The sequence below is a fragment of the Rousettus aegyptiacus genome, unplaced genomic scaffold (assembly GCF_014176215.1).
Source record: "Rousettus aegyptiacus isolate mRouAeg1 unplaced genomic scaffold, mRouAeg1.p scaffold_m13_p_18, whole genome shotgun sequence".
Classification (NCBI taxonomy): Eukaryota; Metazoa; Chordata; class Mammalia; order Chiroptera; family Pteropodidae; genus Rousettus; species Rousettus aegyptiacus.
Genome location: NW_023416293.1, coordinates 5,427,538 through 5,449,035, shown reverse-complemented (window position 1 = coordinate 5,449,035; position 21,498 = coordinate 5,427,538). Strand labels below are relative to the sequence as shown.

The 21,498-nt window shown below is 53.9% G+C and overlaps 1 protein-coding gene across 5 annotated transcripts in view; it reads right to left on the bottom strand.

Moving 5' to 3' along the window:
* SUSD4 (sushi domain containing 4) overlaps positions 1–21,498 on the bottom strand; it is an 85,148-nt gene that overhangs the window by 18,009 nt on the left and 45,641 nt on the right. For 4 of the 5 annotated variants that reach the window (XM_036235430.1, XM_036235431.1, XM_016122699.2 and 1 more), the window contains exons 4-5: positions 11,750–11,923; positions 7,852–8,040 (exon numbers count right to left, since the gene is read on the bottom strand). In XM_036235430.1, the coding sequence (XP_036091323.1) occupies positions 7,852–8,040; positions 11,750–11,923 (363 nt within the window). The remainder of the gene's footprint in view (positions 1–7,851; positions 8,041–11,749; positions 11,924–21,498) is intronic. The other variant, XM_036235432.1, reaches the window with a different exon arrangement.

The window sequence follows — 21,498 nt, the reverse complement described above, 5'->3', positions numbered from 1 at the left end:
GCGAGTTTGCATTTTCATCCAATTTAAAAAAACAAACAAACCAACCCCGTTAGGGTCCTAGACCAAGGTGGTTATGACAGAAACAGCGATGGAGAGAGGACTTTGCAGGAAACGAATGTTTGCAGGAAACAAAGTAACAGTATGTTATGCGCTGACGTATGTGCCAAGATGGCAGAACACATTTTCGGTTCCCGGAGTGGCCTCCACGCTGTTTCAGACGGGGCTTCCCTGGCTGACGTCACTAACATACGACAGAGGGGGTACCTGAGATTTCCTCGTCCCCAGGCCCAGGGAACACACGTTCAAAGGAAATGGAAGATTCTTTTGTTTTTGAGAACAAGATCTAAAAATCCCGTAAGACTTTGACTGATGTAAACTGGGTCCCTAGTTAGGAGTCTGAGTCAGCCGTCTGCTCACCTGTTTGCAGGCCGGGGGAGTCTGAGGAGATGGGGAGATTTTTCTATAATCTGGCAAATCACGTCCTTTCTCTGGTCTCAGGTTCCTAAGGAGGCGGAACTAGATGTGTGATTTTCATACTGGACAATGGCAAGCCCTTTCTTTGAGTACATCTCCAGTGGGAACGCAGCACGTGGAACAGGGCCATCGGGGGTGGGGGCGGCGGGAACAGACCCGCCTCAGGCCTCTGAGCTTCCTGGGCCTCAGAGTCCAAACCCGCCTGGCCCAGCATGACCTCACCTTGCATAAGCCTCTTACTAAGCTGGGGAGAAGAGAGAGGGCTAGAGGCTGGGCAAGCAGATTTAGCAGAAGCCTTCCTCGCATCTTGCCATGAAGGGAGGAGCTCTCACCGCTGTACTGGGCAAAAAAAGAGAGCAAGGGGCCGTTCATAGCTTTTCTCTTCATTTTCTGCTGACTTCATTTCCTATAGAATCCAGCTGCTGACAGGGTCAAGGGCGCGTCTACAGGGAGCTTGACAGCCCAAGAGAGGCTAATCGAGACCGTGACCCTGGCCAGTTGGTCCATTCTGAACGGTGGGAGGCCCCGGTGGGTGTGAGTGACCAGTCGGCCACGGCCGTTATCACTCCCCATGATGTGAGCAGGACTTGATGTCCTCGTAACAATGGCCCCACAGCACTTCATACACTTCCCGGTTGGCACCAGAGCCCAACCTGGGAGGCAGGGAGAGGGGGAGGGAAGGGGAGGGGGAGGGAGGGGAGGGAAATTCCCAGCATCCCTCATCACACACAAGGCAGCTTGGGCGGAAACAGTGTGTCCCTCCCCCTTCTCCTGAACCTCTTAACGTGATAAAAATCCAGGTTACAGGGAGCATTAAGAAGTCGTCGGTGGGCAGCTGGGCGGGTTGTTCAGAGGGGGGCATCTGCCCCCACCCCGCCCCGATGGAAGGCCGTGGGGGGCTCTGCGGCTGGGGGTCGAGTCGGGGCTGCTTTGGAGTCTGGGCTCCGCAGCTCACTGCCTGCGGCCAAGTTGTCAGGGCTGCTTCTCGTCTGAGAAGCTGGAATAATGACACCCGGAGTTGTCTGGCGGCGAGAGAGAGAGAACAAGGGAAGCGCCTGCCGCCACCGTGACCCCAGCAGACGCCTGTGTCCGCTCCCCGGCGCCCCCTCCTGGTGACGGGGGCTCGGTGAGCGTGAGTCTCAGGGGAGCCGACAGCAGTCTTCAAAGGGAGACACTCTCCCAGCACCCTCTCCCCGTGGCTGCGTCTCCCAGGGCCAGCCGAGGACAGGGCAGCCTCTCTGGGGACAGCGTATTCAGTGAAGAGCAAAGTCACAGAACGTGGCGGCCAGCAGGGAGCCTGGGAGATCGACGTTCCAGCTCCTTCCCTTTCCATCTGAGGAGACAGACCGGCCCCCCCGACCCCCGGCCAGTAGGCGGCCGAGCAGGCGGGAGCCCAGCCCCTAAGCTCCAGCAGGCGCTCTGGGTTCTAGACGCACCTGCAGGAGCCACATGGGAAGCAAGCGTGGCCTCAGGAGCCACAGGGGCTGGGCCTCCCGTGAGCAGGGTGACCTCGGCAAAGCGGGGCAGCGCTCTGAGCCTCCGTTTCCTCGGGTGCTGGTGGGCACCACCCTTCCTTCTCACGACTCTTGTTAGGATGAGCGATCGGGGCTTAAAGGGACCCCCCCCCCACCATGCCCGGCATCCGGGGGGCATCCAGAAGCCGTCCACTGGATCGAAGGAAGTTGCGGCCCTAACGGCTTCACCGCGCGGCATCTGCGCGGCACGTGCCCGGGCACGGAAGGCGGCCCAGGCCGCCCTCGGTCGCCAAGTTGCTCCTGGGAAGGCGAGATTCTCCCTGCTGCTTCTTCCTCCCGGTCCAGGAACGTAGGCGACAAACGGAGAGGAGACCGAGAGGCACGGGCCTCCCCCACAGCGAGGTGCCAGGCCGGCGTGGGTGTGACCATCTCCGCCGGCACCCCCAGGCCGGGCTGGGGCGGGGGGCGTCTTGGACGAGGCCACTCATCTGTGGCACTAACAAACGAGCCGTCTTTGCCAAAGAGGTGCCGGGCGCGGCGGGGGAGGGGGAGGGAAAGAGGAACTGGCCCCGTCTACGGCTTTCTGAGCCTGAATTCCATGGTCAGGACCCAGAATCGGCCCTGTGACACCCCGTGGTGGCCTTCCGGCCACTTCCCGCTGTCTGCTTAACGTTCAGTGCAGAAGAACATCCAAGGTAATCGAGGAGTGCGATTCGGCACTTCCCTACAGAGGCGGGAGGACAGACGCAAGCCCCCCACCCCACCCCCGGGAGAGTGACCCCACGAAACGACACGCTGACACCTGCGTCACCACACTGCGGATCTACAGGAACTGGAACAGGCCCGGAGCCCTTTTCGTGCTTCGAGCGGCAGCAGCCCCGGCGCCGGGCGGGCCGGCATGACACCTCTGACTGTCGGCCATCCCCAGGACCCCCTCTGAGGCTGCCGCTGCTCTCTTGAGGGCAGGGCAGGTCTCAACTCCGAGGAGGCCCCGATTTCTCTGCTGTCTGTCCTGCTCCCTCTGAAAGACTCACTTGGAAGCCCCAGGCGCCTGTTCTCCAGAGAGAGATGGACCCGGGGCTAGAGGCGTGTGGGAGTGGAGGTGGGTGAGAGTGGGGGGTGGGGGCCCTTCTACCAGGCACCCCTTTGCACCTGAACGGGTCCTGCACTGGGAACAAAGCCCACGGCTACGTTGGCTTGGGAGCTGGGAACCCCGCTTTGTCCAAACCGGCTTTGAGTTTTGATCCCAAATTAGAACCTTTCAAGTCACGTTACATTTGGCCAAACAGGGGCTTTTCGGTTTCTTATTTTTCTCCTTTTCTCATGTAAGGACGCAGACCTAAAAGGACCCCTGGGCGCTGGCAGGCTCCCAGCAAATCGCAGGGCTGCCTCTCCTGTAATTGAATCTGAAACTGATTAAACTTCCATCTCCAGCGCCGTGAGCTCGGAAATGAATGGGAAGAAGGAAAATCGGTTTGGGCGTTCCGCGTTTGGGGACGAGCTGGGTTTAACAACGGTTTCCGATGTTCTGTGTCTGAGGAGGTCAGGTCTGCTCATTGCTGGGAGAAACAGCGGAGCCTCTCAAAAAAGTCGGCACCCCGGAAGCCACTGCCTTGCAAATCATCGCAAAAGGAACCTCAGGTAGCTGTTCCTGGAATGACTTGTTTCCCCCTTTGGGAAAAGCGAACACACTAGCACGACAAACCGCCCTGGGCCCTGGGTCACCGTTCACTGCCGTGTGTCCCCACGGCCTTCTGAGTAGCCGCCGGACCTCACGGCGTCACAGAGCCGACCCGATCCAGCAACGTGACCCTCTCCGGCTCTTTCGAAACGACAGATACCCCCGTTAGGACCCCCTTTAGGTGGCCTCAGAGTTGGCGACCGTCTTCCCCACCACCGGAGGCCCTGGATGATGTCCAGACGGAGTATTCGGAGCCGAGCCCCACCCGGGCGGGGGCGAGAGCTCAGGGACCACGCGCCGGACGTGCCGGCCCAGGGGCAGAGACCTCACGTCGCAGAGGCAGGTGGCGTCTGCGGTTTCTGCACCTCGCAGAACACTCAGCGTATGGACGTTAAAGAAAACGTGTATTGCATAACTAAACGAACCTCACAGGCCTTTATTTAAAATAGCATGTACGCCGATCCTGCTTTCTTTTCAGACTCTGCTCTCATGAAATGTTTGACTGGTTCTCTCTAGGTCGGATCCCATCTTTCCCCCTCGAGATCTAGTGAAAACACTTCTAGATGAAGAACCTCATCCCCTAACACAACAGCTAGACAAAGAGAGGAATCTTTAAGTGGGGTGGTCGCAACCCGAGACTCCAATCCCAAGTTTTGTCGTCAACCGTCTATCTGTCCTGACCTTTGCTACCCGGAAATAGAAAGCATGTTTCCGTCTGGTCTCCTATGAAAAGAACCAAGAACTCCGTAAATCCCTGGATAGGAACTTTCATTTCACAATCGTGGTATCACCTGCCAGAACCTTCCTCCCACCCTTCCCAAACGTTTGAGCACGGATGTGCCCGTGCGTGCATACGCGGACACCACCTGTAAACATGCTGGTCTCCGGATGACGGGGTCTGCCACCCTGTCCTCCCCGTCAGGGTCTAAATTCTTCACAGGAAGGAAGTATGTCCTCTCCACTCTCCGCGATGCCCCAGGGCCCACTTCGCTGCTGCTCTGTGCCCGGCAGGTGCTCAACAAACACACTGCCAGTGCAAACTGAGTTCTTAGCACTTACAAATGAGAAAATGCCCACATTCGTTGGTCGTTTTTATTACGATTTCTTGGATTCTGAGTGTGTGTGTGTGTGTGTGTGTGTGTGTGAGAGAGAGAGAGAGAGAGAGAGAGAGAGAGAGAGAGAGAGAGAGAACGGAGAGCCTCAGAAACGATGATGGCCCAAGAAGGGAAAATGCTAAGACACACGCCGTGAGGCAGTGCACCCAGACGCAGAGACGGGCCAGCCCGCGGAAACCCGTGAAGCTCCTTCCAGGTCCAATCGTGTCTATTCGTCTATTTTTTAAATGACACTGCCAACGCTGAGGCCCAGGACTTTGTGATTCCGGGTGCTCTGCCCCTACTACACAGCCACGGGGACACACAGGTCCTCCGGGGTGGTCCGCCCTATTCAGATGGGAGCGACAGCATGGGCCTCGAAACACACCTTCGCCGAAACACACCTTCGCCGAAGCTGCCAGAGCTTTTCCTTCCAAATTGGAAACCTCTTCGTGAAGCAGGCATCAATTAGGAGCCTATCGACTTGTGGGCGTGACAGCTGTCACTCAACGTCGGTGCCAGCCAAGCCTGCCCTCTCAGAGTGCTGTCCATCCCACGTGGCAGGAAGCACCCCGGACCGAGAGCCGGGGCGCCTGGACCCGTCCTGCCATCCTTCAAGGTGCTGGGGAAGGGCACACGACCTGTAACTGTAACCAGCCCACTGGCTGGAGTCACCTCCACTGTGACGTGGGAGACTCACGGTCACTTCAATGGCAGCAGTGACGGCTCGCTGTCACCCAGGGGACAGCAGGGCCTCCCTCTGCACTCGGCTCCCCTGTAGCTGGGATTTCTACAGGGAGAATAACGAGGCTCAAAAGACAAAGCCCTTCCTATGTGAGAATTCTTTCAATTTTCTTGGCTCTTTGGAAAAAAAAATGGCTATAAAAATATCACATTGTTTCCCTGTTGGATTGTAAAGTGATCAGAACACGTTAATTAGGTAATGGGCCTTGGCGCTTAAGAGCATGAGCTTTTGAAGTGACAGAAACCCATGTTCGGGTCCCAGCTCCCCAACCTCCTTGCTGTGTGACTTTGGGTGAATTATCGAACCTTTAAAAGCCAGGGTTTGCTCAGCAGTAAAATGGAATTAAATACAGTACCGGCCTCAAAGGGGAACAGAGAGTATGTCAAACACTTTTTGATGCATAGTAAGTTCTCAAAATTAAACGGCAATTATTATTATTATTGTTGTTCAGTATTTCCTCTCATTATCTGGGATTCATTGTACACAAACGCAGCTAAAAGTATCCCAGTGACCAAAACAGCATCTGAACAAGCAACATAGTGTCACCACACATATGCATAAAAGCCTGGGCACTACATTCACACAGTCACGGCCAGATGCTCGCTTACTTATTGTGACTTTGTACACAAATTCCGAGAGCAAGGATAATGACGCGGACATGCACGGACCTTCTACTGTGTGCCGAGCACTTCACTGAATGCGATACATTTTTACCACACGGAGTCCTCGCAGTTCCAAGCGGTAATGACCGTCACCTCGCTCATTTTATAGCCGAGGAAATGGAGGCTGATAGAAGAAGCTAAGTGCCCTGCCCCAGGTCAAAATGATTAAGCCGGAGACGCGGAGGTGAACCCAGCCAGGCCGCCGTCAGCACCCGGAGCCTCCGCCAACAACCTGCTGGTCCCATTGCAGGTTAGAAAAATAAAAAGAAAAACGAGTCGGGGGAGGGAAGCCGAAGTGGCGGCCACACTGACAGCTGAAGCTGAGAGCCTGAGGGCTTACGAGTGAGACGGGGAAGAGAAGAGAATAAAAAGCCCGAGGAGAAAGCACAGGTGTCCGGACCCGGTCGCCGTAGGGGTCGGAACACCCCGCTGCGTCTAAAAGCCCCGGGAGCATCGTGACGCCGCAGGGATTCCCACGAACGCCGCCAAGAAAAAGCAAGTGGGGTGCCAAGGCAGGCAGGAAAACGGGGCGGAGGGCGTGGGGCGGGGTGGGGAGCAGGGTGGGTGGGATGGCACAGGGTCGGCGTCCCTCTCTGACAGGTCGTCTCTGTCGCATGCCCCACGACAACACTGCGCGAACGAGCCGGCACCTTTTAAAAAGGTGACGTGCAACTCGAGCGAGAGTTAGAGAGCGGCCAAGGCCGAGGTGCACCCGGCAAGTCGCCGTGAACCCCTGCGTCTCCCTTTCACCCACTGCTTCTTAACTCAACCCGGTTCTATCAAGTCTTAACCCCCCAAAAAAGCCCTCAGTCTCCCTTTGCCATGTCTTTGGCGCCTTTAGCCAGGAGAGCATCTGAAGTTCTCCCAAACCAGTTCCATCGGATCATTTCAAGGCACATGCACCAAAAATAAAGATGTAAAGATGTTTGTTTTTTTTTTTTTTTAACTGAGGGGTTGGAGGGGGCTGTTAAGAGGCCTTCCTGGCACAGGCCGCTGTCACCCTGGGTTTTCAGCGCCCGCCGCTGGCCACGGCCCCGGCTGGCAGAGGAAGAGGGACTCGGGTTAACCCACGAGACGAGACGCGCTGTCCGTCAGAGAAGCCAGACGCAGCTCCCTGTTCATGAGCTCAGCTCCAACCCCTTGAGCTCAGCTCCAACCCCTTGAAGCCCATTCACACGCCACCTTCTCTAGGCTCTACAATAATCGCTTCCGAAGTCCCCAGATGAAGCTTCTCAGAACGTGACGGCTCGAAAGGCATTGACGCCAAATTCGAAAAGATTTTGAAGTAGGCATTTCAGATCGATAGCATCACAACCACGATCCCTTTAACCGATCCCCTACTCCTGGCTACCTGAGCAGGGAGAACCCTCCAGAAGGCCCCTTCCACCAGCGGCCCCGTCGCCTTGGCCAGCAGAGAAAACTAATTTTTGAAGACATTTTCATTGAACTTTGCAGTATTTCGTAGTTTAAACCTTGATGCCTGAAACTCTTCTCTTTTATCCCTTAGGGACGGGGCAAGCAGGTTGTGTGTCTGGTTTTCGGGACGGCTTCACGGCGGATGACCAGGCTAGCGGCCTCTGCTCAGGACGGTCACAAGGCAAGCGACGCGTCTCCAGGAAGCGAAAGTTACCGCGGACCGTGGCCTCAGTTCTCCACCTCCCATCGAAACACACGCTTCGACCATCCAAAATTCAGCTTCCAAAAGAATGAGATGCCTTACCTTCCAGAGCAAGGCACCGGGGCGGGCTGGACGACCAGATCAGGTTGTGCAAGCACTCGAGGTAGTCCGACCCCTCGAGTTTAAACCCGGGGAAGCAGTGATAGGAGATCACCGTCCCCACGGGGAAGGACGTCTGGAACTCGGAGATGTTCACGTAGCCATTGGAGGAGGCCAGCGGTCTCAGGCAGCCTGGGAGAGGAGGGGAAAAAGGGGAAAAGTCTCACTCCGTCACCTTTGTACACCCAGACGACAAACACAGCACTCGTGGCCTGTGAGGAAGGAACACACCTTACTCCTACCTACCTACCTCTTCTCTCTGCAATGCGGATATTTGATTTTATAGTTGCAAATGGCACTGGAGGGTCGGAGCTGGGAGGCAGTGAGGGACGGTGTAGCTGAGGATCCGGAGGCCCCAGCTGCTGGCCTCAGCCCTGACTGCACCTTAAAATCACCTGAGGAACTTCTAGAAAACACCATTGCCCTGTGCCCAGGGCCTTGTGTCCAGAGTCGGTAGAGAGCCTGGACACTCCTGTCTTTTTCAAAGCTCCCCAAGCAATCCTCACACGTCATCGGAGTTGAGAGACGCTGAGGAGCCACAGGGGGAAAAGACACACCAGGTCTTTCAACAATGGTGGGTGGGGGAGGTCTTGAGTGGTTATGATGCAGACTCTGTTCCATTGCCACAGAATATGGAACCGATGGCTGCCTGACACGGTGAGATGCAGCTTTTGAAAACCCAGCTGTTTTACGTGAAGCAGGTAAGGAACCCTGCAGTGCAGCGGACCTCAAATGTGCGGATGCCCAGGACGGAGGGCCCGTTAGGACACAGACCGCTGGGCCCCACCCGACGGCTTCCAGCTCGGTGGGTCCACACAGGTCCAAGGACGTGCTGAGGTTTCCAGGTCGTGCTGCGGTGGCCGCCGGGGGTCCGGGGACTCTTCTGTTTCACAGTGAGTCCGGGGACACACACGGACTTGTGCGTGTGCCCCCAGTGGCACTGAGGCCCGGACCCCATGCTCCTATGTCTGGCACACAGTAGCCGCCTCTTTGTCTTGAAGCCCGTGCGGCCAGGGGACGGTCCCACTGGCACGGAGTCTCGTTTCCTGCGGCATCCACTGGAGCCACAGACTGTCTTCCGGCTTCGGCAGTTTCCCTGGAGGGTATGATGACCCCGCAGAGCTGGTGCTGCTGCCAGGGAGAATTGCGTGCGAAGTAAATAATGCACGACGGAAATACCTAGTTTCCTTTCCAGTCACCAAGGACAGGGCTGAACCCCTCTCCTCAGCTGACTGCATTGCACGGCACCCTAAGCTTCGACGAGCTGGCTGTGCAGCAGACTGCTCAGTCAGCATCCCAGTGTGGGGTCTGCGTACGAGGGAGACACCGAGGTGAGGCGAGAGAGGCCCCCGGGATGCAGAATTTAGGGAGGTGCTCGCGCTGGGGCGCAAGTGCTGACTCAGCAGCGCTGGGTCTCAGGGGTCACAGAGCTCTGAAGACACAGCAGACCGCGGCCCGGAACCGGCCAGCACGCAGGACGGACCACTCTGAAATGCGCTCGGCCACCCGCAGGCAGTCCCCATGGCCTCCCACGGTTTTTATTCCTGAGCTGAAAATTGACAGTGTTTCATGGCCAAAGTGAAATGTGTAGGGGAAGGTTGGGCATCAGGTATAAACAGAATCAATAATTCTGATTTTAAAAAAAAGATAAGCAAATCGACATTGGAACAAGTGCCTGTATTAGCACCTCTATGAATAGTTCAGATGGGTCGGCACAAATGGCCGTGCCTCCTCCCGAGGAGGGTGCAGCTGAGCCTTGAGCAAAGTAGGGGTTAGGGGCGCTGAACCCCTGCACAGCCGAAAGTCTACGTGTAAACTTTGACTCCTGGGAAGGGTCAGTCGTCCCTCAGTATCGCGGTGGGCTGGTTCCAGGACCCTCCGTGGAAGCCGGAATCCACGGATGCTCAAGTCTGTTTTATAGAATGGCACAGCCCGACGTACTGTAGTCGTACGCTGCCCACCCGGATAAACCGGCTTCCCCTAAGTCAAACGAACTCTGACCCACAGTGAGCAGGAGGCGTCAGGACGCCACTCTCCAAAACACGAGGTTCCACGGGGAAAAAATGTCCCTTCTCTCCCCGGCCCCAAAGGGGGCGGAAGGGGTCAGAACCCCAGCTGCTAAGCAGGGAACATCCGCTCACTCCCGCTCACGGCCCCTTCGCAGAAAAGCAGCTTCGGCTCAATCATAGTTCCATGCGATTTCCATTTGCACTTGCAAGTGAGGGAGGAGAGCCTCCCCGGGCTGTAGCCCCTGGGTCTATAGGTGCAAATAAAGGTTAGAGAATGAAATGTCACTCTAAGGGCCAATTATATTTCCCCTGGGGGCTTGAGAGGCGTCAGGCTGCCGGAGGCATCAGGATGCCGCATTCCTCACGCTGTGCCACCTGCGGAGTGAGGCAACCTCCTCCCGGGCCCAGAGGACTCTGAGGAGGGAGGAGGGAAGAGGAGCCGGGGGCGGGGCGACCTGCTGCCTGCAGGAGCACACCTCTCGAGAGCAGCCGACCACGACCGGAACTATAAAAGCTCTGTTTCGGCTGAGATTTGAGGGAGGGGAGGCGGAGGGGAAGGGGCGGGAGGGGCCAGACAGAGCCCTGACCACGACACCCCGAGATGTCTCGGGGCGACGCGAACGCCGAAAGAAGCGTCCTGTATGTAAGTGACATGACAGGAGAAGGAAAAGGGGGGGGGGGACAAAAGGATACCCTGAAAATAGGAAAGGGAGAAGCGGCTGCAGTCGGAGCTCATTTCCTTGGCCATTACTCAGATCCGGCAGCAGGACTGGAACCCATTAGTGGTTAATAAAGTTCATTTGAATAAATAGCCCAACCTCCACCCCGAGAACCACGCCTCCTTTGAAAAATGTCATCTACAACAGGCTAGAAACCACAGACTGCTTTGGGGGTGAGGAAGCAGGGCTGGGGTGGTCTGAGCTGCCTCTCTCCTCCTCATCCGAAGCCTTTGTTTCTTCACGGGGCCGTGACCCTCCAGCGCTCACATAAGGAAATGATTTATTTCCAACTGTGGGGCACGAAACACAGCCTCAGAGTCGGCCAGCTATGACTTCCAAGCCCGAAGTTAACATCAGTCTCCACGTGAACATGCCAGGACTTTTGGTGCAAATAAGATTGTCCTCCCTCTCCCCCGAATTTTTAATTATGCGTTGGCTTCTTGGTCCTCTGGTCCAAGTCACATGTCAAAAAATAAAATCAGAATTCATGTGAACTCGAGGGCTTAGTTTCACAAACAAAAACCCCTGCATGTTGGCTCAGACTAATAAAAAAAAAAAATGCAAGAGGATAAATATTCACCATGTGGTTTGGGTGAAATTTGAATTTGATTATTTTTCTGTTTCTCATACGTTATAAAAAGAGATACCATTATTACGAGAAAATAGCCTCTGTAAGATTGGCTCGAAACATATTCTCAGCACTCCCGACATAAGTATAAATGCTCTGTCATTCCCATTAAACACACACCGGTTCGGCATTGCGTTCACAGCCCGGTTGCAAGTCTCCTCATTCTCAAGCTCCTGGCGGTTTCCTCGCGTGGAGGAGCCATGCAGCGCGCTAAAGATTCAGGACCGTTCCCGTGTGTGCCCTAAAACGGGGCAGGGGGCTGGAGAACCACAGTATCGGGAGCGATGCGGAGATTCTGAGAACAGGGTCTGGCGATCACCGTGGGGCTTCGGCTGGACCGTGGGGGGCGGGAGGGGGTTGTTTTCCCCTCCTTCATCTCTCTTATCCCGTTAGACACACACACACGCACGCGCACATGCACACACACACGCTCTACAACACGGCCCGAGCGGAAAACAGCGGAGAACCGCGACCTCCGCCCGCACCTTGGCAGATGGGCAGATTGTCCCACGTCCCGTCGTCACGACAGAACGCAACCAAGTTGTACAGGTCGGGGTAACGGAGCTTGAATCCTTCGTGACAGGCGACGACTAGCTGATCTCCGTGTCTGTACGTCTTGTTATGAACGTCGGCATCTTCGATCTGAGGGATGCGGCAATCTGCAGTCACGGGAAAAGGACACAATATTTTTGGAATTTAAAACGGTTGCGGTTCGCGGCTTCGCGAGGAAGCTCTTATTTTCAGACCTGGTCTTGACCTACACGGCAATCTGATAAATGGCTTCTTATTTATCACTAGGCTCAGGTCTCAGTGACAAGCAGCAGAACCTGCCACCCAGAGATACAGGAAGACGTGGCTTAGGATCCAGCCACAGAAGGGACTTGGCTGGTGACACTTCATCCTGTGCAACTGAGTTTACGGATGATTCTGGAAATAAGTGAAGAAAGCCAAGAGTCGGGGATTCGCCCGAACTCTCTGTCCGGTTCCACACTTGGCCGCGTTTGTGGGCAGCACGGCTGGCTGGTCCCGCCCAGCCGCTGCCTGTGGGGCGGGGCCGGGGGCCTGAGAAGCAGATATGCTCTGCGGACAGCAGGGGGGTGAGCTGTGGTTTACCTGCCATTAGCATGTCCCACCTTCCTTATCTGCTTTTGAAAAATTTGATAAATAGAGCAGCACGTACTACTGCCAATCTTGCAAAGGCTCAGGGCGAGCAACTTACTGCCGCCCAAAAATGGAGTAGGAGCAGAATGCGTGTGTGTGTGTGGGTGGGTGGCGGGGGGGGGGGGGTGACACGAGGCTGGGGGGAGGGGGGAGGGAGGGGGAGGAGCCCACGCAATAGGATGACGACAGGAGAAAGTAAAACGCATCAGTTATAACTATCGATTTCTAACTGCCTCAGCTGCCAGACTGCAGCACAGGCCAATGCATCCTGAGCTGCCAAGTTGGGATCCTCCCTCTCCCACCCTAAACACCACCCAACTGATCCCACCTAAGGCGCGCTGGTCACAATGCGTCTCTCTCCATTCTTGCCGACACACCTCTGTTTGACGTGTCTGGTTGTCCATGCCTATGTGCTTGAAAGCTTGAGCTATTTATTTCTACTTTTAGAGTCAGGTAGGCCCTGACTTACAGATGGGCAATGGTTCAAGTCCATTGCTTCTTAATTTTTTGAAACACGGCAAAAAGCAAGAACAGCACTTCGACAGTCATAGGAACTTCCTCGGGAATTTTCTCAATGCTCTAAGAGATCGTGGGTTTCTCAGCCACTCCCCGAAGCCCGCTGGATTAGTAGTAACGGGACCCCTGACGGCCAAGTTCCTCTAAGCTTTGAACTGTCCGCTCTGAGGTGCTGAGCCTGGGAACCCCATCCAGGAAGGAAGGGAGGAAGGGAGGGGCAGGGACCCACTGGTGGATGGCTCTGGGGGCTGAGGACTTGACTGGCTTTCCAAAGAGCACTTCCTAGGGCTGGGTTTACTGGGGCAATCTGACAACAACAGACTGCGAACAAACAAACAAACAAAAACCAGAAAATTAGTGATGGGAAAGCCTCAGGCAGAAGCAGACGGCTCCTCCAGGGGACGGTCCTGACAGCTGGGACCGATGGGTGGTGGCCCTGTGCTGTCTCGGGCGCTTCTCAGAAATCCAATGCGGGCAAGGGCGGAGGCAAAGGCAGACCTCCATCCCAGCCCTTGACCTGACCACTAGCTCGAGAGCAGCGGAGGGAATGTCTTCATCTGAGTTCCCTCCAGGCCCCCAGGCCTTCGCACACACCTGGCGAAGAGGACATGCTGAGGGGGCCGCTGAGGACCCCCACCACCTCCGCCAAGAAGCAACTAACAGGCCTCGGGGCAGCTCTCGTGGCTCAGCCTTCCCCAGGGGGAACCCGTAGTCACTTCCCCCTTTGCCTGTGGATTTCAACGGAGAAAGTCCTGGCGGGAGAACTGTGCTCTGGTTTCCATGTTACCGCTCACATTCGTGTTCATGTCTAACCAATCGTTCTTCTTCTAGAATACCTGCATTTCCCCCTAAATCGAACCCGGAATACGTCTGACAGGAGTCACGAGATAACTGGCAGCTCTTTGCACACCACCGGTGCCTTCTTCTTAATGGGAAATGCAAATTACATTTTGCCATGTCACTCCGCAGGAATTACTCGTAGCCAATAAAAACACATTGATTAAGCCACCCGTCTGTAAAATCTTGGCTGTAAATAGATCCTGCGGCGGTAATTTTGTACGACTTGACAACAATTTCCATGATTGATTTGAAACTGATTCAAGAATTAGCCAGTATCCTCAGGAGGTGGCCAGCTATACGTAGCGAATGTAACGGACAGAAATAGTCATGTGGACGCAGGGAACGCGGACAGTGGTTGACCAGCAGCCTGTCTCCAAGGATGGCTCCTCTGCATGGTGGTCTGTAACACAGACTGCTTTGAACTTCGACTTAGAACCCCCAGTCTCCATAAACAGGAGGTGGGGACAACTGCAGAGCATAACACAAGGTTCAACGGGAACTCGCAGCCTCCCAGATCCCGGTCATTATGTATTATATGCAAAGGAGAGTCGCCGTAGAGAGTGACACAGGACTGATTTACTACTACTATGTGAGCGGAGCCACATTCCAACTGGGAACTCAGAAGCGGGAGCTCCAACTCCACCAAGGTGGAGGGGCCAGGAGGGGCTGTGCCCTGGGGGCCAGGCGGGGCTGTGCCCTGGGGGCCAGGAGGGGCTGTGCCCTGGGGGCCAGGCGGGGCTGTGCTCTGGGGGGGCCAGGAGGGGCTGTGCCCTGGGGGCCAGGCGGGGCTGTGCTCTAGGTATGAGGACAACACTGAAGTGGACCGGCCCTTACAGAGCCCAAAGCTGAACCCTCACAGGAGACAGGACCAGCCCGCGCCTTCCCAACCCCTCTATCCACAATGTCTGGCACCTAAACCCCCCGCCGAACGCACACGGAGTGGGGAGAGGTTGTCGCTGGCAGCAAATAACGACGAACCTTATTTCCATGCACAGAAAGAAACCGGGATCGTTAGTGTCCGAAAACAAATTTTCATCGATTCTCAAATTTCAAATAGAAGTAACGTGACTTTGCGGTAATCAAAACTTACGCAGACAGGACACAAACGGGCACTTTGGGGGTGTTAACCTGAGGGACACTGAATGCTTCCGTTCCAGAAATCACCTGCCACCAACCTGCCATCATTTTTGCGTCCTATAACAATGGGGATTTAATATAACAAATAAATAAAAGCATAAATAAGTAAAAGGGGTTAAAGGCCCTAAGGCAGGATTACACATTTATATCTAAATACAGATCAATTGATTAGACTAATTAGCAGAGGGCCAAGTCCTAAAGGATGGAGCAGAAACAGTAAAAGGAATTTTTAAAACTATATGCCATGCGTTAGGTTTGTTTTCCTTAAAAATGTTAGTTATATGTGAAAACGATTCTGAATCCTTAAAAATGCCAACTTTTCACATCGGTCTTCCCCAAAAAGTGTTCCCAGGAATGTGAATACGAGGTTTACACTCGGCAATTCACAATTCATATTAGCATATTAAAGGATCTGAAAGCCTTGCTGTGAAGCATGGATTTTGTTCAAATCACCACTTGCAAAGCATATGATTCATCCATCCATCCACCTATCCATCACCCATTATCCATCCATCCATCCATCCATCCATCAACTGAGCACTGACTCTAAGTCTGGTATGTTCTAGGTACTGGGGAGAGAGAAAAAGTCAAGGATCTTACTCTGTCGCCACCTGCGGGGGGTGAGGGGTGGGGCGGACTTCTAACAGACAGATGCACAGATAAGTGAGCTAGAGACTAACAGGCAGCGATCACCGCTATGATGAGCACATCACAGGGCCGCGTGTTAGGGACTGACTCAGGCGGGCGCCCCTCTCATTCAGGCAGACGGGAAGGCGCCTCTGAGGAAACGACATTTACTGAGCTGAGGCCTAATGATGAGGAGGACCCAACATGAGTGAACCTGGACAAGGGTTCATTCCGGGCAGAGGAAGGGCGAGCGTGAAGGCCGGGAGGAAGGAGCTGAGCGTCCTTGGAAACACGAAAGGAAATTGGTGTGAGATGTTGTGATATTGTGAGCGAGAGGGAGCTGGAGAGGCCAGACCGCGTGGGCCTTAGATTAGGGATGTGGGTTTATTTTAGCGTGATGGGGAGCTACTGGAGCTTTCTGGGCTCGGCCCATGACATGCTCTGATGTGTATCCTAAAGGGTTTGCCGTATGTGCGGGTAAGGGTTAACCTTGTCCAAAGAAAGGCTGGTGGGGGGCAGGGAGGCAGTGAGGCTTGGTCCATGTAGTATCTGCTCCACTTTTGGAGGGGCTGGAGACTCAAGTCAGCCACGCAGGTCGTCAAACACCTGCAAATGACCAAGCCACAATAAAACCTCTGGCCACCGGGCCTCAGGTGAGCGTCTCTGATGGTTAATGCTCCACGTGTATAGTCACACATTGTTGCCGAGAGGCTAGGGAGCTGTGCGCACAGCTCCACGGGACAGGACAGCTGGAGGCTCACACCAGTAATGCTGAACGTGGGCCTGCCCTGCGGTTCCGCCCTTAGGTATAGCTCCAACCAAAAGCTGCATCTCCATCCACCAAGAGGCATGTTTGCGCATGTTCGCAGCAGCACTACTCCTAAAAAAAACCCGACTGAGAAAAAACTAAATTTCCATTGTCATCAGAATGTTCAAATTATGGTCTATTCAGATCACAGAACACTACGCAGCAACGCCAATGAACGAACCACAGCTCCACGCAAAATAACATGCGTGAATTTCACAAACATGAGGTAAAAGAAGTCCAACGTAAATGAACACTCGCTCCAGAATCCCATGTATATCAGCTCAAAAATAGCACCGAGTGTAGGAAGACATGCTCCTGGGCTGAGCGGTGACCGTGGGCGTGATGGCCGTGCCTCGGGGGAGAGGTCCCCTCTGAGGGGGGAGGAGGAGGCAGGGACTGGCTGGGGGCTTCTGGGACCCAGCGCTGGTCTGGATCTTCGTCTGGACGGTGGGGTTTGCTTCACGATAACTCCCTGGACTGCTTGGTTTTGTGTACTTTTCCATGTATATGTTGTGTTTTACGAATTTTAAAAAGGTTAAAAACGATAAGAAGAACAACGGAATTAATACAGAAAGAAGAGTAAGGACTCTCACCGGAAAGCCAGTGACGTTTCCCAACTAAACCAGGAGCCTCCGGGCCTGGGGCGCGTCACAGAACTTAGGGGAACGAATGACGAAACATAGTGAGGTACCATTTAAAGCTCCAAAAACATAAAATCTTGACTATTTTCCAGATAATTTTCTGAAGGCGATTGGCCTCATATATAGATACACAGGTTATTGGAGAAACTGGCTTTTAGTTCAGGGAGTTTTACCCTAGAAGACAAGTCTATCTGATTTCTTGCTTTGTTCTCGATAGAAAGAGTTGTAACTATTTCATCTTTAAGGAAACTTCAAAGAAACTCCACCTTCCGGAGAGGAGCTTTCACTTTCGACCACAGAAAGTGGCAGAAAGCCTGTGGTCACCAGAGCTGGGCCCACGGGGACGGCAGGAGAAGGCAGCTCTAACGCCATCCTCGCGGGCCGACGGCGCACGGAGGCTCGACCCTGCACCTTGACGTCTTACTTGTCGAGTGTCTATGGCAAGTGTCTCAAGGCGTGCTCTGAGGCCCACCAGCAGGCGGGGCTCCCGGAGGTGCCCACGAAAGTCAGACTCCTGGTGCGCGCGAACCCCCAGAGGAGGCCTGGAAATGTGCCTTTTGAACAAGGCCCCCTGAGGCAAGTCCCGTGACGTCAAAGGCTGAGATCTCCCCGGAAGGCCAAGGGGAGTGACTAGATCGAAGGCGGCAGTCTCAATGCAGGGACTGGCTCAGATTTAGCAAGTGCCACCCACGCCTTAACAGCTGTGTCAGACGAACCTGGTACTGGTAACGCACAGAATCTAACCTGCAGGGGCTGGGAGGCGGCTCCGCACTCGAGGCCTCCCAGGCCCACCTCCCCCCGTCCCCCACCCCCCGCCCTGTGGGGTCGGAGGAGCCCCGCGTTAGTAAGGGGACTCTCAGGGGCTGCCACAGCTGCCCGAACCTGCTCATCCGGTGTGAGGGAAGATGCCTTTCATCTGCACTGGGTTTGGAAGGACCCTATGGGGTGGCCCTGCATTTTTCATGAGCAGCCGACCTGAGTCTGGGTAGTTTCTGTTGCGAGCTGGTGAACAACTGCTTTCAGGGGAATCGTCACAGTCAGCTTGGTGTCCGAGGTCACTCACAAGCACGTCGTGGCCTTTCCGCAGGACCTGACAAGGATCTGCACATGTGTCGATGCCGTTTTTCTGCATTTGCCTAATAATTCTGTGACTTCGAGTGACTCCCCACCTCTATGGCCCCTGCACAGAGAGGGTGCAATCTCGGCGCTCACGTGACGTGGGCGGCGACGTGAGGTCTCTGGTAAAGGCTGCCACGGTTCGGGTGTTCCCTCTGCGCGTGCAGGGGGCTCGGCGGCTCAAGGCTTGTGAACCCGTCTGTCGCAGAGGGGCTGTCACCTTGCCACGATGATAACTGATCATTCTGTCACTTATCTTTGTCGTATCTGCCCCCCCATCTGACCTGGCCTCATTTCCTGTGGGTATTTTTTATTTCCCTTTCAAGTCGTGACCACATTTAAGGCAAAGAGACCTTTTAAAGAACAAAAACCAAACTCGCACCAAAGCCACAAGGGGGAAAGAGGAGGGAAGCAGGGATTTCTGTTACAGGAAGCACACAGAAGAAATGACGGGGGTCCTGGAGGCGGGGAGGGGCACCTTAGAAGCTGGAAAAAGAGGAGAGACTATCTCAGGGGAAGGCAGGCGAACACCTGCCCTTGTGGCCACAGGCTGCTGTTTCTGATAACCCGCGTCTGAGGCAACAAGAAAGAAATTTTAGACGATAGAAAATGCACACGAGGAAAGGGCTTCTAAATAAAACATTTTTTAAAGCATCCATCCATCTGTTCCGGTGGAGTCTCTGGAGCTGGGAGACAATTCACCTTCATAGAGGAGCAACTCCCCTCCTTTTAACAAAGGCCTGCGCCCCACAGTTTCAATGAATAAAGGCGTCGTCTGCCACCTTTGCTGCGAGCGTTAGCTCGTGAGTCGAGTTGAATCTTTTCATTAAAAATTGATCATGGAATAACAATCCTTAAACTCACATTGCACCTTTTCCCCCCAGAAGCTCAAAGAAACTTCTTAACATCAAATTATTCATCTTTTATAGCAATCCTGGTTGAATCGACCGGCCTCAAAATATTTTAGTCAGTACCTAAAAATGATGCTTGCTGAATGAATGAATGTTCTTCCCCTGTTGGCACTCTGCAAGGTACTGAGCCCAGAAGGGTTAAACACGGGGACGTAGCACATGGGGGCAGGCACGGGGACCGCTCTCCTGTGCCGTGGTCGACCTCGCCCACCACCGGACAGACAATGAGGGAGAGGGAGACAACAAGTGCAGGTGCGGGGCGGGGGGAACCGAAAGTCCCTTGGGGGGGGTTAGAAATACCTCTGTTAGATCTCCCGCTGCCCAGAACACCGGAAACCGAATCTCTCAGAGAAAGTTCCAGGCACTGCTACTTCTGAAAGTTCCGCGGGGTGGTTCCGGCTTGCAGCCTGGGTTGTGGACCCCCAGCGGAGGAGAAAGCGCGCGTCAGAATGTGGGTGCCGATCCCGGATTATTTGCCACATGGCTTGTGTAAGTCACTTAAATTCTACAGGCTTCAGTTTCTTCACTGTAAAATGACAATACTGGCACGCCCTGATTCTGAGAATTCACGATCCCTCAGGAGCTCTGTTTAACACTGAGGAAAATCCAGTTCTCCTTCCCCTTGTAAAGAAAGCAATATCGGACCATATCCCTGCCTGAGTGGGTCCCAAACTCCTTTTTTTTCTGTGCGTAAGGATCAGTTGGGAGTTAAAAAACAAATGCAGTCCTTGGCCTCACTCCTAACGTCCTAACGCAGGAGGTCCAAATGCGTGTTTTTCACGAGCCCTCGGCACGCATTTCGGGAACCAGAGTCCTGCATGAACCGGACTCAGAGTTCACACAGCGAGGTGACATGGGCTGAACGGTCCGTAAATTGCCATCTAACTCTGGGAAGGCTCTTTACTTCCCCAAGACTCCGTTTCTCCTTTGGCGAAACGAAAAGTAAATCGGAATGAGGGCCTGGATTATGTGATTTCTGTGCGGCCCTTCAGTCCTGAGACCCAGTGATGTCATTTACTGTAACATTGTGCTGTTCATAACTGATCAGAGTCAGGGTTTTGCGACAAAAAAAAAAAAAAAGAAGAAGAAGGACAGATATAACCTTGTAGAGGAAAAAACGCTGGCTTAGAACCAGTTCCAAAGGTGCCGCTTACTTATCAGCTGTGTGACCTTGGCAAAGTACGCGAACCTCTTTGAGCCTCAGTTTCCTCATCAGAAAATGAAGATGACTCGGGTGGGGGAGGGGAGGAGAGGGTGAAAAGAAATGTTAAAAAAAAAAAGAAAATGAGGACGGTAAGACTCATCGTGTTGGGTGGTTGTGCATGTTAACTGGGATAGTGAATATTAGACATTAAACAATGATGACCTATAAAAATGAGATAATTTGTTATTGTTATTACTATTACCACCACACAAAAATTCATCAGCCCCTAAGAATTAACCCGACAAAGGGAAACAAATGAATCCGGCAGCCCTCACTAGTCGCCCAGCATAAATCCTGGTCAGCGAGTAAAGGCCATTTACAAATCGAGGGGGTAAAAAAAGGTTGGCTTCTTCACCACTTCCTGGACCCTTGCAAACCACATAGAATAAAGAAGGCTGATTAGAACATTAACAAGGATGATTTTTCTTCACCATCAGGGCGATCTCTTTATACGGGTCTTCCAAAGGCCAACAAAATTAGCATTAATATTAAAAGTCAACACGTCATTATACTTACAAAGGCAATGCCTGTCCCTCCAGACTCTCGCGACCACGACTAGAACACAACGTCATCGCGGCCACCCAAGTCCTGCACCTCGGCTTTGGGAACACGTGGTCTTATTTTAGGTTGCATGACGAAAAAGCTGGCGCCCGCCCCCCCCCCCCCCGCTGTCCCCACTGCCACGGCCCCTGGCCAGACATCTGGGGCTAAGTGTGAACGGCGCACACACACACACCTGTACGGGCTCCCACTCCACGGCCACTGTTCACTCCCTTTCCAGGAATTATGACATATCAGCCAGTTCCGTACAGGGGTGGAAAAGAAGCTCATCTGAAAAGGGACACATTTCCCCGCCCCCTCCACCCCCCACCCCGCCTTAGGACGGTAAAAATAACCGCAGGCCTTCGTCTCTGGGCCTGTTGGTTTGCTTTGCTCTCTGATGTCCTTGAGCTTGTCTGCGTTTTAAGCGCTGGGTATCCGTGGCCGAACGCACTTAATTAATAGAATCTTATGGAAATCACAGCTTGCCTGCACTGCGTGTAAGAGGGAAAAAACGAATTTATTTCTTAAAACCCGTGATTCTTTAGATTAACTTTGGCTTCTTAAAAAAAAAAAAAAACACCTTGAAAATAAAAGCTAAGATAGCAAGTACTTTAAGGAGATGACACCATCTTATCCACCCTTCGCCGTTCCCATCAGGAGGACCGAGAACGGATGCTCGTCCAATTAAATTATTCTTAAAACTTCATAAAGAAGATAGATATATTAAACC